Raw genomic sequence first — 12,726 nt, forward strand, 5'->3', positions numbered from 1 at the left:
TTTAACAACGAATATAAACAGGAACAGTGAGCTTTTTTTTTCCCCTTTGGAAAACATCAGTCAAAGATCAGAAATTAAAAGCAATTTAGATTTTGTTTTGAAGTTTTTTAAGAAATGCCATTAATTAAAATTACCCTTTTTCCTCATCTGGAAAATGGGAATGACCATACTTGCAGTACCTCCCTTGCAGGGTTGTATGAGGCTCAAGATAATAAATGATTATCTTATTAATAATAATAGTTAACATGTATAGCTCTTTAAGGTTTGCAAAGCACTGTGTACATATTATTTGATCCTCACAATAACTCTGTGAAATAGGTACTGTTATCCTCATGTATATACGCTGTTTTAAAATGCTACATAAATGTCATATTATTTTTTATTACTCTCTAGTAGTCATTATGGAGAACTTCAGGAAGGCTTTATATGATCTGTTTCTTTTATAGGACAAGTCCAGAGCGAGATCCCCTAATTCTTCTATCTCGGGAAAACCCAGGACTCGTTGATGCAGAGTACACTAAGAATCAGGCCTGGAAATCTGAGAAAGTAATTATTGGCAGATTTAGCGCAGTGGATGTTGTGCTTTGTATGGAACTCCAAGCTAGATTTTCTTTGAGTGGTGGGGTGAAGATGGAGACCATTTAATATATTAGTAATTGCTAATACAGAGACCATTTTTTGGTTAACACTGCAAGTTAAGTCAGCAGTATTCCTGGAAGCTTTTGTTATGGAATGAAAGTGTGTGTCCTATCTATGCCTTCATTTGTCAAAATGATGTTGATATTGTCTGCCAGGAAAGCTTTTAATTCCTTGGAGAAACAGACACTGGCTAGAATGTGACAGGCAAACAGAATCTTTTGAAACCTGGGAAGACTTATATAAGCCAATGTAGAGTAGAATGAGCACAATCTGCAGAGTACAATAACAATACCATTATAAAGAAAAACAACAACTTTAAAAGACTTAGGAACTCTGATTAATGCAATGACCAGGATTCCAGAGTACCAATGATAAAGCATGCAAATCACCAACAACAGGCACTACAGTTAAAACTATTTTCCTTTTACATGCCACTCTCATTTGGAGGAATAAAAACTCTGCATTCTCAAGGGAAATAATCAGAAGAAAATACAAATATAAGGGAACATATTATTACCAAAATTCAATTGTATTGTAAAGACATACTTATAAAAATTGTTTAGTACTGGTTATAAAACAGAAAAATAGATCAGTGGTACAGATTATATAAGTAAAAAATGGAATTATTTGAAAACATAATATTTGATAAAGCTGGGGATGTAAATCATATAGAAGGGGACTCCCTTTTTAGACAAAAACTACTAGGGAACCAGGGAGGGGAGGGGAGGGCAATTTGTTAGAATTTAGGTTTGGATCAGTATATTATATTGTCACAGTTAGCTTCCAGTGGATTTACAACCTGAATAATGAAATAGATAACTGTAGAGCTCTTTAAGGTTTGCAAAGCACTTTACATACGTTATCTCATTTGATCCTCACAATAACCCTGTGAAGTAGGTACTCATTTGACAGATGAAGCACCTAAAGTTGAAAGAGTTTAAATGAATTGTCCAGGGTCACATAGCTAGTGTACATACCTGAGGTGGGCTTTCAACCCAGGTCTACTTGACGCCAAGTAATGACAGCAAGATGGTGATAGTACTCTATCCAGTATGCCAAGCTTCCAGTTCAATATGATGTGAATATAAAAGGTCACATCATTAAAAAATCAAAGAGAATTAGAGGAGTACCTTTCTCCCCCTAAATTTCTTAGCCAAAATAAAGTTTTAATTACATGAAATTAAAAAGCTTTTGCATGATTAAAACCAACAGAAAGAGTAAAACTAGAACCTGAAAATGGCAGAAACTTCACATCAGATACCACTGATAAAACTTTGATATCCAATCAGTATAGACACAGAGTTGACACAAACAAATAATACCATGAGGGCTATTCTCCAGTACTGTGAGCTAGTTTTCAGAATAATTAGAAACTTTAAATGAACTTTTGAATAGACATTATAAAGCACCACTAATAAAAAATGCAAATTAAAAAAACTTTGAGGTTACAAACCTCCCTTAGACTCAGTTTCCTTATCTGTAAAATGTAGCGGTATAATTTCTGAGGTCCTTTCCAGCTTTACATCTATGATTCCCATGGTGTCAGACCTGTCAGATTAGCAAAGATAGCAAAAATCAGGAACAATCAGTTCTGTGGAGAGACATGTACACTAATTCACTGTTTGTGGGACTGGAAATTAGTTGAACCTTTATGGATATCAACTTGGAATTATGCTTTTTAAAAAAAAGTGACTAAAATGACTATACTCTGTAACCTTGAGATTTTGCTATTGGGCATATATCCCAAAGAAGTCAAAGACAGAAACAAAGCTCTAGTATTTGCCAAAATATTCATAGAAGTTCAATTTGTGATAACAAAGAACCAGAAACAAAATGGGTATCTATAGATTGGGGAATGGCTGAAGAAAAACCTAAGGTATATGAATATAATAGAACATTATTGTACTATCAGAAATTGTGAATATGAATAAGGAAGCTTTAAATGAACTGACAAAAGAAGGATAAAAAATGTGCTTGATGACCATAACAGTGTAAATAAAAGAATATCTAAAAGAAAGATAGACTCTGGGTAAATGAGGAACCTATGATGGTCCTGAAGAACAAATGAAGAAACACCTGTTTATCTTCATGGCATAGAGGAGTTCCTTACTACAAGGATTGGTTCAGTTTGGAGGATCTGGGAGCAGGGGTTGTGGTTTTTTTCTTTTTCAGAAATAATTTTGATGTAAAGATGTAAGGCACCAATGAAATATATTGAGTTTGAAAGGAGGGAAGGGGCGGGGGGAAAGGAAGGGAAAGAGGAAGAGAGAGAAACTGAGAGAATGAAAGTGCGTGCTCATATTGGGATTGTTCATGGAAGCTGTTTGGTGAACTTTTTTTTTTTTGGCAAGGCAGTTGGGGTTAAGTGACTTGCCCAGGGTCACACAGCTAGTGTCAAGTATCTGGTCTTGAACTTGGGTCCTCTTGATTGCAGGGCCAGTGCTCTATCCACTGCACCACCTAGCTGCCCCTGGTGAACTCTTTTTACTTCAAAGTTCTAAAATTTCAAGGCTCACACACTGAGTGGTGATCAGACTTTAGGAATAATCAGATTCCTAAAACTAGTAAGTGAAACAGAATTACTAATTTGTGATGGAAAAAATGCCTGGTAAGATAATCAATACCAGTCATCCACGCCAGAGACCAAATGGTTGTTCGGTAAGCAAAGGGAGTTAGATGTTGTTAAGGCAGTTTATTTAATAGAAGTAGCACTGGGTCTAGTCCAGTGATTCTTACCCTTTTTTGTGTCATTGACTCCTTTAGCAGTCTAGTGCAGCCTATGGGCCCCTTTTCAGAATCATGTTTTTAAATGCATAAAATACAGAGGATTACAAAGGAAACAAATTACATTGAATACAGATGTAACTTCTTTTCCCCAATCCAAACTCACAGACTGCTGCATTTATTTGTGGACTCCAGGTTAAAAATACCTGACCTAGTCAGACAGACTTGGTTTTGATTTCTTTCCCTGTCCCTTGCTAGCATGGGTAAGTAATCTCTTTGCAATTGTGTCTTCATTTGTAAAATGGTGATACTATTACCTACCTTACCTATGTACCTGTCACCTTAACTACCTACCTGCCTTCCAACCTCTCAAAGTTGTCATGAGGAAAGAGCTTTGTAAACCTTAAAGCACTATATATGGATACAGCATATTTTTAAAAAATTACAAATAAGGATTATTTCCATTAAATTAGGGTAACTAGGGAAGTAATGAATTAGCCTCCATTTCAGAAATATTTCATCTAAAGAAATAATACTAGTTATCCAGCATCAGAGCACTCTCTACCACTGAACAGTCTTGGGCAAACAATCATTGGAAAATTTTTATTTTTAGACCATTCCTCTAGACTCTGGGCAAAGCATCACCTTTATGACAGTAATTTTGTAATTAAGTAGATCAATGGTTACATATTATTTCCTTCAGTAGATTATTTCTGCTGCTATATAATTTCATCCATTTTCTATTCATTTTTTGATGTCCTTAAATTATAGCTCTCTGTGCTATGATTACACAGTTGTCTTTGCGAGTCAAGAATTTGAAATAGATCAGTTACTCATGAATTGTCAGTCCATAGCCTTGCAACAGAAATTATTAAAAAATGAATTACGTTGAAATTAATTTTTAAAAATTTCTTTCTAATTTAAAGGATACTCTTGGAAAACCACCTGCTAAGGAAGTCCCACTTGTGGATCACTGCAAGTACAAGTAAGGCTTCAGTTAGACATGTCCATTTATCTCTCTTTTCTCCCAATATTGATTTATGCATTAATTCTTGGTGAGTCAGTTCTAATACTCAAGGCCTGACTGGAATTTAAGAGCAAAATCATAATATTCAGTATAAGATAAAGTTGGTGGAGATCTTTACTGATAACTGTTCTAAAACTCCTTTGGACCATAATTCAAGCAAACATTTGCTTAGACCGTTTTTAAAACTGGGGCCTAGTCATATAGGGAACCAGAGAAAAGGTTGGTTGTGGCCAGAGTTGAAAGCTGATAAAAGGGAATAAGGGAGACTGTAGCAGAATTTAGAAATAGGAGAAGTAGGGAAGAGGAGAAGAAAAACAGGAAAGACATGATCAATGGGAGAAAAGAAGAGATGGACAAAGGAGAAAAAGTTGCCATTTGTGGCTAAATTTAATGTCAATTTTCTCTTTTTCAGATACCTGTTTAATTTTCGGGGTGTAGCTGCAAGTTTCCGGTTCAAACACCTCTTCCTGTGCGGCTCACTAGTCTTCCATGTAGGTGAGGAATGGCAAGAATTCTTCTATGCACAGCTTAAGCCATGGGTTCATTACATCCCAGTCAATACAGACCTCTCCAATGTCAGGTATGGGGCTGCTGTTAGGTCAATTTGCTGCTATTGATTTTACCTCTCCCTTTTATTTCTGAAGGTTCTTTTTTTTTTTAAGAAAGTTTTTTTTTTTGAGTCACAGAGATATACTATTTCACTACTACACTGGTTGGACCCCAGACTAGATTTGGTGTGGGGAAAAATAGGCAGAGACCGCAGAAAGAATGCTGGCTGATTTGTTCAGTTATTCATCAGTCACTTAATATCTACTATGTATATTAAGGGCACTGTAGTAGACGCTAAAGAGGGTTCAAAGATAAATAAGAAATGATCTCTATTCTCAAGGAACTTGCATCCTAGAAGAGCACATTTTAGTCTAGTAGAAATTCATTCAAGCATTGTGAAATAGGCCAGTGCTAATTTCTTAAGAGCAAAAATACACCAATCTGATCTCTTAAATCATCAAAGGGACTTTAAGATGTAGCTTGCAAATTGATGTCTCAAAAGGCCCAAAATAAATTTTTAAAAACCTCTAAGTCATTCCTTCACATGTATATGATACCTTTAGAATTCCATGGGGAAAAAAAATGAGGCTTTTCAAAAGTAAGTTTTGAAAAATTAAAAAGTAAGAGTAGTGATTCCCTGTCATATAAAGGAAGATTCCAAGTGGCCTGAGGCTAATCAGAATTTCAGATATTAGTGATAAATTACCATGATACCCACAGCCCAGTTGAGTATAAAAGAAGAGTTTACCTCAAAACCTGTTGGCCCCTTCTACTAGCCTTCCTTGTTTCTCTTCTTATCTCTCCCATCAGTGTTTCAGTCTTCTCTTTTCAATCCCTCAGCCATACCCCACTTTGCTTTTCCTTTTCTCTGCCTTAATTATAACAGAAAACTACATTATGGTTTTATTTGTTGTATTTATTGAATACTGAATTTTGGTATGTCCTTGTCTTTTATTTCAATATAGGTGAATTGAACATTTTATGTTTGGGGGGGAGGGAGAATATGGCTACCCTAAATTAAGTAGCTTTTAACTTATTCATGGACTTTGATAAATGTTTCCCTATCCTTTCTTTAAGAAGAGTCATATAGGGAACCAGAGAAGAGGTTGTTTGTGGCCAGGATTGAAAGCTACCTAAAGGGAATGAGGGAGACTGTAGCAGAATTTAGAAATAGAAGTAGGGAAGAGGAGAAGAAAAACAGGAAAGATATCATCAATGGGAGAAAAGAAGAGATGGACAAAGGAGAAAAAGTTGCCATTTGTGGCTGAAGAATTTAATGTCAATTTTGGGAATCAACCTGATATCCCACAATCCTAGTGCTATTTTTGACCTTCAGATAATCTGTGATATCCCTGTCTTCCATTAGCGTGAGTAATTTTGTACTGTCCATGTTTGATATAGTCTTATATAGTTGTCTTCATTTTAGGGAACTCCTACAGTTTGTGAAGGAAAATGATGATCTAGCCCAAGAGATTGCTGAGAGGTAAATTTTGTTTCCAAATTTTTTCTTTCTATTTCCCACCCTCCTCCTCCTGCTTTTTCAGCTCCTTTCTGTGTGTTATCTTCCCCAGTTAGGGAGAAAAGGAAGCGTCTTTCTTTTTCCTTGTATTTGTATTCCCAGCACTTAGCACTGTTGGGAACATATAGTAAGTGCTTAGTAAATGCTTTCTAACTTGCCTTGCTTACTACTTCCCTATTATTTCCACTATGCTCTGTATCAAGGGTGCTTAATCTTTTTTGTGTCATGTACCCCTTTGACCGTCTGGTGAAGCCTATGAAATAAGGTTTGTTGCCTACATTTATAATTTAAGGGAAAGCTAAATTTGTTAGAGGCTAGTGAAAATGAAGATGCAATTTTTTTCACGATTTTTTCTTTACGCACAAGTTCGTGGACCCCTTGAAATCTCTCCATAGACCAGGTTAAGAATCCCTGCTCTAGATAAAGATGTCTTAATAGTGTCAAGGGCATGTGATATAAGGGTTCATCCTCATTCAAGGGAGCTGGCTAGCCTGTGGTTTTGGAGCAAAGAAGTCTTTATGTTTCTTAAAAAAAAAAAACTTCTGTTGAGTAATTCAATGGAGGAGTGAAAGTTGCGAGAAGTAATATGTACTGGGGCAGCTAGGTGGCACAGTAGATAGAGTATTGGCTCCTGGAGTCAGGAGGACCTGAGTTCAAATGTGACCTCAGGCACATAACACTTACCAGCTGTGTGAGTCTGGTCAAGTCACTTAACCCCAACTGCCTCACCCCAAAACAAAAAAAAAGTAATGCATACCCTTGTTAAGACCTTTCTTAGAGAAAATAAAGAGCTCTTTCTTTGTCTTAGAATGAAAATTGAAGCCCTCATGCAAAAACAATACAAACAAAATGCATTGGTTCTACCCTTAGCAATCTGTACTTTGCTAGCCCATCTTTGAATCTGCCAGGCTTTAGCCTTTCCTAGATATCAGATTTTTAGAAAATATTTTTTTAAAACTCTTTTCACGATTTCCATTAATGATTGACTGGTCATTGCTATCACTTTTACCTACAGGGGGCGACAATTTATCATCAACCACTTGCAGATGGATGACATTTCCTGTTACTGGAAGATTTTGTTGACTGAATATTCCAAAGCCTTGTCCTACAAAGTGAAGAAAAAGAGAGACTATAGCAAAATTTCTCCCAAACCTTTGAAAACAGAACTTTAAGAACTACTATTATCCTTGTGGTAGAGTGACTTCATTTGGATATCTTTGTGACAAGATGCCGAGTATCTCATTCATTTGAATGAGATTATACTTGCCTGTGGTAATTTGTATGTTATAGACTCTATCTAATACTAACCAAATAACTGGTTTTTCTTATCTTTCTGCAATAAGAGACTCTAGAAAGATCCAGACTCCCAGAGTCACACAATAATAGAACACAGACTTGGAAACCAGATTTGTAGTCAGAGGACCTGGGTTCTAATCCTGCCTCTGTTGGGCAAGTTACTAAGCTTTCTAGGCCTTGGTTTCCTTATTTATAAAATGAAAGGGTTGGACTAGATATCTTTGAAGGTCTCTTCTAGCTCTAGTCTATGATCATATAAGCAGTATTTTTTTTTCTTTAGGTTAAATAGGGACTAAAAATCAGACTGTGAGTTTTTATGTCTGTGTCTTTGGATTAGCTCTACAACCTAGGCCTTGTTTTTCTTATCTAGGTAAGAATCATGCTAGCTATTATATTTGTGATCACTGTGAAATGCAGAATGTCTTTTTGGACCTTTTGGGCACATTATCTAAAGCAAACAAGTTGCCATTTGGAAATATAATAGGTTCTGTCTCTGGAATTCTGCTGTTTCCCGGCTTGATCCTACTAGCTAAGTTTAGCTGATGTATATAAAATATTTAGGGATCATTTACTGAAAGGTCCATAGGAACAGAAAGATATGTCATGTAATTGGTTTGGGTTTTTTTTACTTTTTAAAAAAAATGTAATTTTTTTCTTTACTTGGACAAGATTTTATATTTTTGTCCTGAATGGAACCAGTTCTTAATTATTGCAATTGGACTTCTAATCCTATTCCTCGTTTTCTCACAGCTCATTTTATTGCATTTATTCAATCCATTAACACCCATTTGTTAAGCACTTACTACGTGCCAGCTACTGTGCTAAGCGCTGGGTAGATAAATAAAAAAAAAGCAATCCCTACCTTACAGCAGTTTACAGGACATATATAAATAGTCACATACATATACACAAGATATATACAGAGTAGATGGAAGGTAACTTTAGAGGCAAAGGCTGTGGCAAGAAAAGAAAACATTTGTTCCTTCAAAACAATTTCAAAAATCTACATTTGTACCCTTTTAAAAAAGGTTAGCAGGAGCTACTTATGCAAAATGAACACATCTCTCTTATTTACTGGAACTGACACTAGTAAGGGTTATCATGAGTGTATATTTTGTGGGTAACACCAATAATCCACTTCAATAAATGTTGCCACCTGAGATTTGTAGCACCTCCTACTCTAACTCACTTCTGTATAGCAAAGAATTTATTTCAATGCAAAGTCATGTTGAACTCCCACTCCCCCCCCAAAACTTTTAGATAATAGAGAGATCTCTAAAGAATCCCTCCACAATGTAATGAAGTATGGTAGGAAAAAACTGGGATTAAACCAACAGAGTGTGGTGTCTTGGAACATATTCACAATACCCTCCTCCACTCTCTTTAGTTTAAAAAAAAATACCCAGGGATGACACATGGTAAAATGTTTTCACTGTTTCATGCCAACATTTAGAACAACAAGGTCTTTATTGTATAGGTGTAGGCCTCTGGACCTTTTATCTGTACGGGCAGACTACTGAAGAAGTACTGTCATAAAGACTCACTATAGGACATTTTATTTTCTCTCTTAATCTTATTTTTTCTTTTGTTTTTACATCTTCATTTCCAATCATGTCTCTCCCCACTTTCCTTATATAGCAAGTTATCCTTAGTAACAAAGGAAAAAAAAACAGTTCAGCCAAACTAACTAGCACATCAACCATGTTTCACAGTATTTGTAATGTCCATATTCCTATTTTCCTGCCTCTGCAAAGATGAGAGATAGTTGTATCTTTCAAACTGTATTCTATAATACTGTATAGGGTGTTATCAGTTACAACGTGATCTGGTCTGTGGACTCCGTCCTGCTGAGGCTCCACTGTCATTGTAAAACAGGTGACATGCTTGAACAGATCTTCAGATTTAATCGTCATTGGGGCTTAAGTCTGATCAGTGCCTTACAATTTCAAGTTTGCTCCTATTGTTGAGAATATGATACTTTTATGTGGAAAAGACTAGGAATTAATGTTTTGGTTGTCACTGGGGAAGAAAGCCTTTTATTTTTTTCCTTTTCTGAAGTGCTAATCTTGGTGTTTCAATATGTTTCAACCTTTGGATGATAAGCATTAGATATAATAGCTGATCACCCACTGTTTTCCTAAAAGAAAGGAGAGTCAGTAATGAGTTCCAACATTTTAATACAAGATTTTTATGTCTTTCCCCCTATTCACCTCTTACTCCTTTCCCTCTGGCTGTCTTCCTTTTCCTCTTTGGTTTTTATGATGTTAGCTGGTTTTATAATAACAAAGTGAAATTCAGTTACATTAAATCAGTGACTTTATTCCATTTGCTGAGAACTCTACTCTCTCTAGCATACCAGTCTTTCTTGGAAAGTTCAATTCAGAAGTTCTTCAAAAGACCAATAATGAAACTTGCTTCCAGCTACTTAATGAAGAGGTGATGTACTAATTGTGAAGAGCGTAGCATATTTTTTGGACATTGCAAATGTGGGAATTTATTTTTATTAACTGCACACGTTCATTAAAAGGGATTTTTTTTTTACTGTAGTGGGAGGCTAGGATAGGGAGAGATTTTTATTCTTTGAAAAAAAATTTAACTTTTAAAAAGTTCCTTTTAGAACTTTATTATCCTCTGTGATAGCACAATTAGTGTACAAATGAAGCATACCTATTTAAATCTGAATTAAAAGGTAGCTTTCAGAACATACATAGAAGGTGGCTTTTATTGTGTCTAATTCAGAAAGGAAAATCTGGGTTTCTGAGACTTAATTGTAGTTTTACCTGACTACCTAGTATGTTGTATCCAGCATTATGTGTCTGTCTATATTTGGTATTATATTGAGGTGAAAAGTGAACAAAATTACTCTCCCTTTAAAAGGGAATTGAAGCTTTGTTGACTGTTACCACCATATGTAGCTCTACCAACTTATTCCTTCCCATTCTCCCCTGCCCTGCCTCTTTCCTATCCAAGTTGTGTACAGTCATGTTACCAGTCAGTCCATGTACTGAGCACACTGCCTGACACATAGTAAGTGATAAATGTTTTTTCATACATTCACACTCCTGGGTACACTTGTGTGTACAACAGCTAGTCAGTTTCTAAGGGAAACATAATTTTAATGATCTAAATCAGAAGTTGGCAAACTACAGCAAGAGAATGTGACTACTGCCTTTTTTTATCTTTGAGCTAAGAATGGTTTTTACATTTTAAACTAAAGTTTCATTGTATTTAAAAATTTTAAAACATTCTTAGCTTGAGGAAGCCTGGTCTAAGTAGTAGTTTGATCGCTAACAAGTAGTTGCCAAGGCAGTCAGAGGTCAGAGGATACAGCTTATTACATAATGATAAAATTGTGCAAGCCACCTAAGAACTGAGAGTAACAAAATCAGGTTAGGAAATGTGTTCCAGTAGTACGAGTCAAGCTGGTGATAGAAGATGCTTTTTTATCTTGAACTCTTTAGATAAAAGTCTGACATTTGATAACATAAATTTTGGTTAACAAATACTGTATATAGTGACCAACAAGATGGAGGACTAGATACATTCTCTGACCCGCCAACTTTTCAGACCTCTCCAAAACAGGAATTATGTGCCAAAAATAAACCAACTTCAGCTGTCTCCATAGTCTAGGACAGAAGTGTAAAATAGCAGCTGAAGGAGATTACAAAATTACCCGGTACTACCTGAAGCAGATAAAAATGTAATTGGGAAATGTTTAACAAAGTAAAATACAATACAATATAGATAATGTTAATTTGTGGTTTTCTAAGTCAATACGGAGGGCTTACCTCTTCCATTTGAGTTTGATACCACTGGCCTAGGACTCTGAATCCAAAAGAAGATTAAAAAGAAAAAATAGCTAACAACACCTACCATGAACAAACTCAGCATTCCACCCTGCCACCTCCCACATTATTATTAGCTGACCCAAAGACTTGATATGCCTGTTTCCCTCTTTCTCTTTCCTGTATTATGGAGATCTCATGAAAGCTCATCTGGATAATGCTCCCTCAAGGTACAAGCTTGTTTGGGCCACAGTAGCACCTTGACAGCCAGCTTGGTGTATCAACAGCCAGCACAGAAATTCAGTGGTTTGTGGTGCAAAAGATCTCTGCAGGAACGGGGAAAGGGGCAAGATAAATGTCTAATCTTGAAATAGGGCTCAACAAAACACCTCACCTCACAGAGCTTCAGAAACCCAAACTACACAAATCAATCCAGTAGCCAGCTTAACAATTCTGAACTGTTGGTGCTGAGCCAGAGACCTGAGGAACAGAGGGAGCAGCATAGGACACCTGGATAGAACTGTGTGAGTTGGGGTGAGGGGTGGGGAGAAGTGGCTGAGCAGCACTCCACTAACCCCTTGGGAAAGATCTCAACACCCAGCTGGGACCAGTTCTGTGCACCCAAAGTAATGGGCAGAGACCTAGACTGGTGAACCATGAATTGCCCAACATAAGAGGAAGTTGAGACTTTTGGGGACCTATCCCCCAAGGAAACAACTATCAGAGGGAGGAAGTCAAAAAGGGAGCAGCAGGGGAAAATTGGGCAGGGGGAGACAAATTACCAAAACTCAGGAAAAAGAAAACTCAAAGACCTTGAACTTAAGCAGATAAGTCAACAGGGAAAAACAACAAAATGAAATGTTACCTCCAGCTGTAGTAAACAAGTTCAGCCATCTATGAATGAATTCTATAAAGCAAAGGAAAATGATCCAGCACTTGAGACAGAGGAGCTGTGGAATATGAAGAGAACACTGAATCACAACATTCTGTTTCTGAGTGGTTCAAAGGAGAAATGAAAATTATGAGGGCAGAATAGAAAAACTGGAATCTGAAATCAGAATCAGAAAAAATGAAATCTGAGAAGTCTCATCAAAGAAACAAAAGAAAACAAGTTGGGAATGCAAATACACAGAAGTGATGGACAATCTGGAAGAAGAAAAGCAAAAAACAACATTAAAAGAAAATAC

The 12,726-nt window shown here is 36.4% G+C and overlaps 1 protein-coding gene across 3 annotated transcripts in view; it reads left to right on the forward strand.

The window, feature by feature from the left end:
* POGLUT1 (protein O-glucosyltransferase 1) overlaps window positions 1-10,079 on the forward strand; it is a 41,833-nt gene extending 31,754 nt beyond the window's left edge. For all 3 annotated transcript variants that reach the window (XM_020985866.2, XM_020985867.2, XM_020985868.2), the window contains exons 7-11: window positions 447-546; window positions 4,290-4,348; window positions 4,803-4,970; window positions 6,366-6,422; window positions 7,474-10,079. In XM_020985866.2, the coding sequence (XP_020841525.1) occupies window positions 447-546; window positions 4,290-4,348; window positions 4,803-4,970; window positions 6,366-6,422; window positions 7,474-7,630 (541 nt within the window). In that variant the 3' untranslated portion in view covers window positions 7,631-10,079. The remainder of the gene's footprint in view (window positions 1-446; window positions 547-4,289; window positions 4,349-4,802; window positions 4,971-6,365; window positions 6,423-7,473) is intronic.
* The last annotated feature ends 2,647 nt before the right edge of the window (window positions 10,080-12,726 follow it).

The sequence above is a fragment of the Phascolarctos cinereus genome, unplaced genomic scaffold (genome assembly GCF_003287225.1).
Source record: "Phascolarctos cinereus isolate Bilbo 61053 unplaced genomic scaffold, phaCin_HiC Scaffold_726;HRSCAF=1367, whole genome shotgun sequence".
NCBI classification, from domain to species: domain Eukaryota; kingdom Metazoa; phylum Chordata; class Mammalia; order Diprotodontia; family Phascolarctidae; genus Phascolarctos; species Phascolarctos cinereus.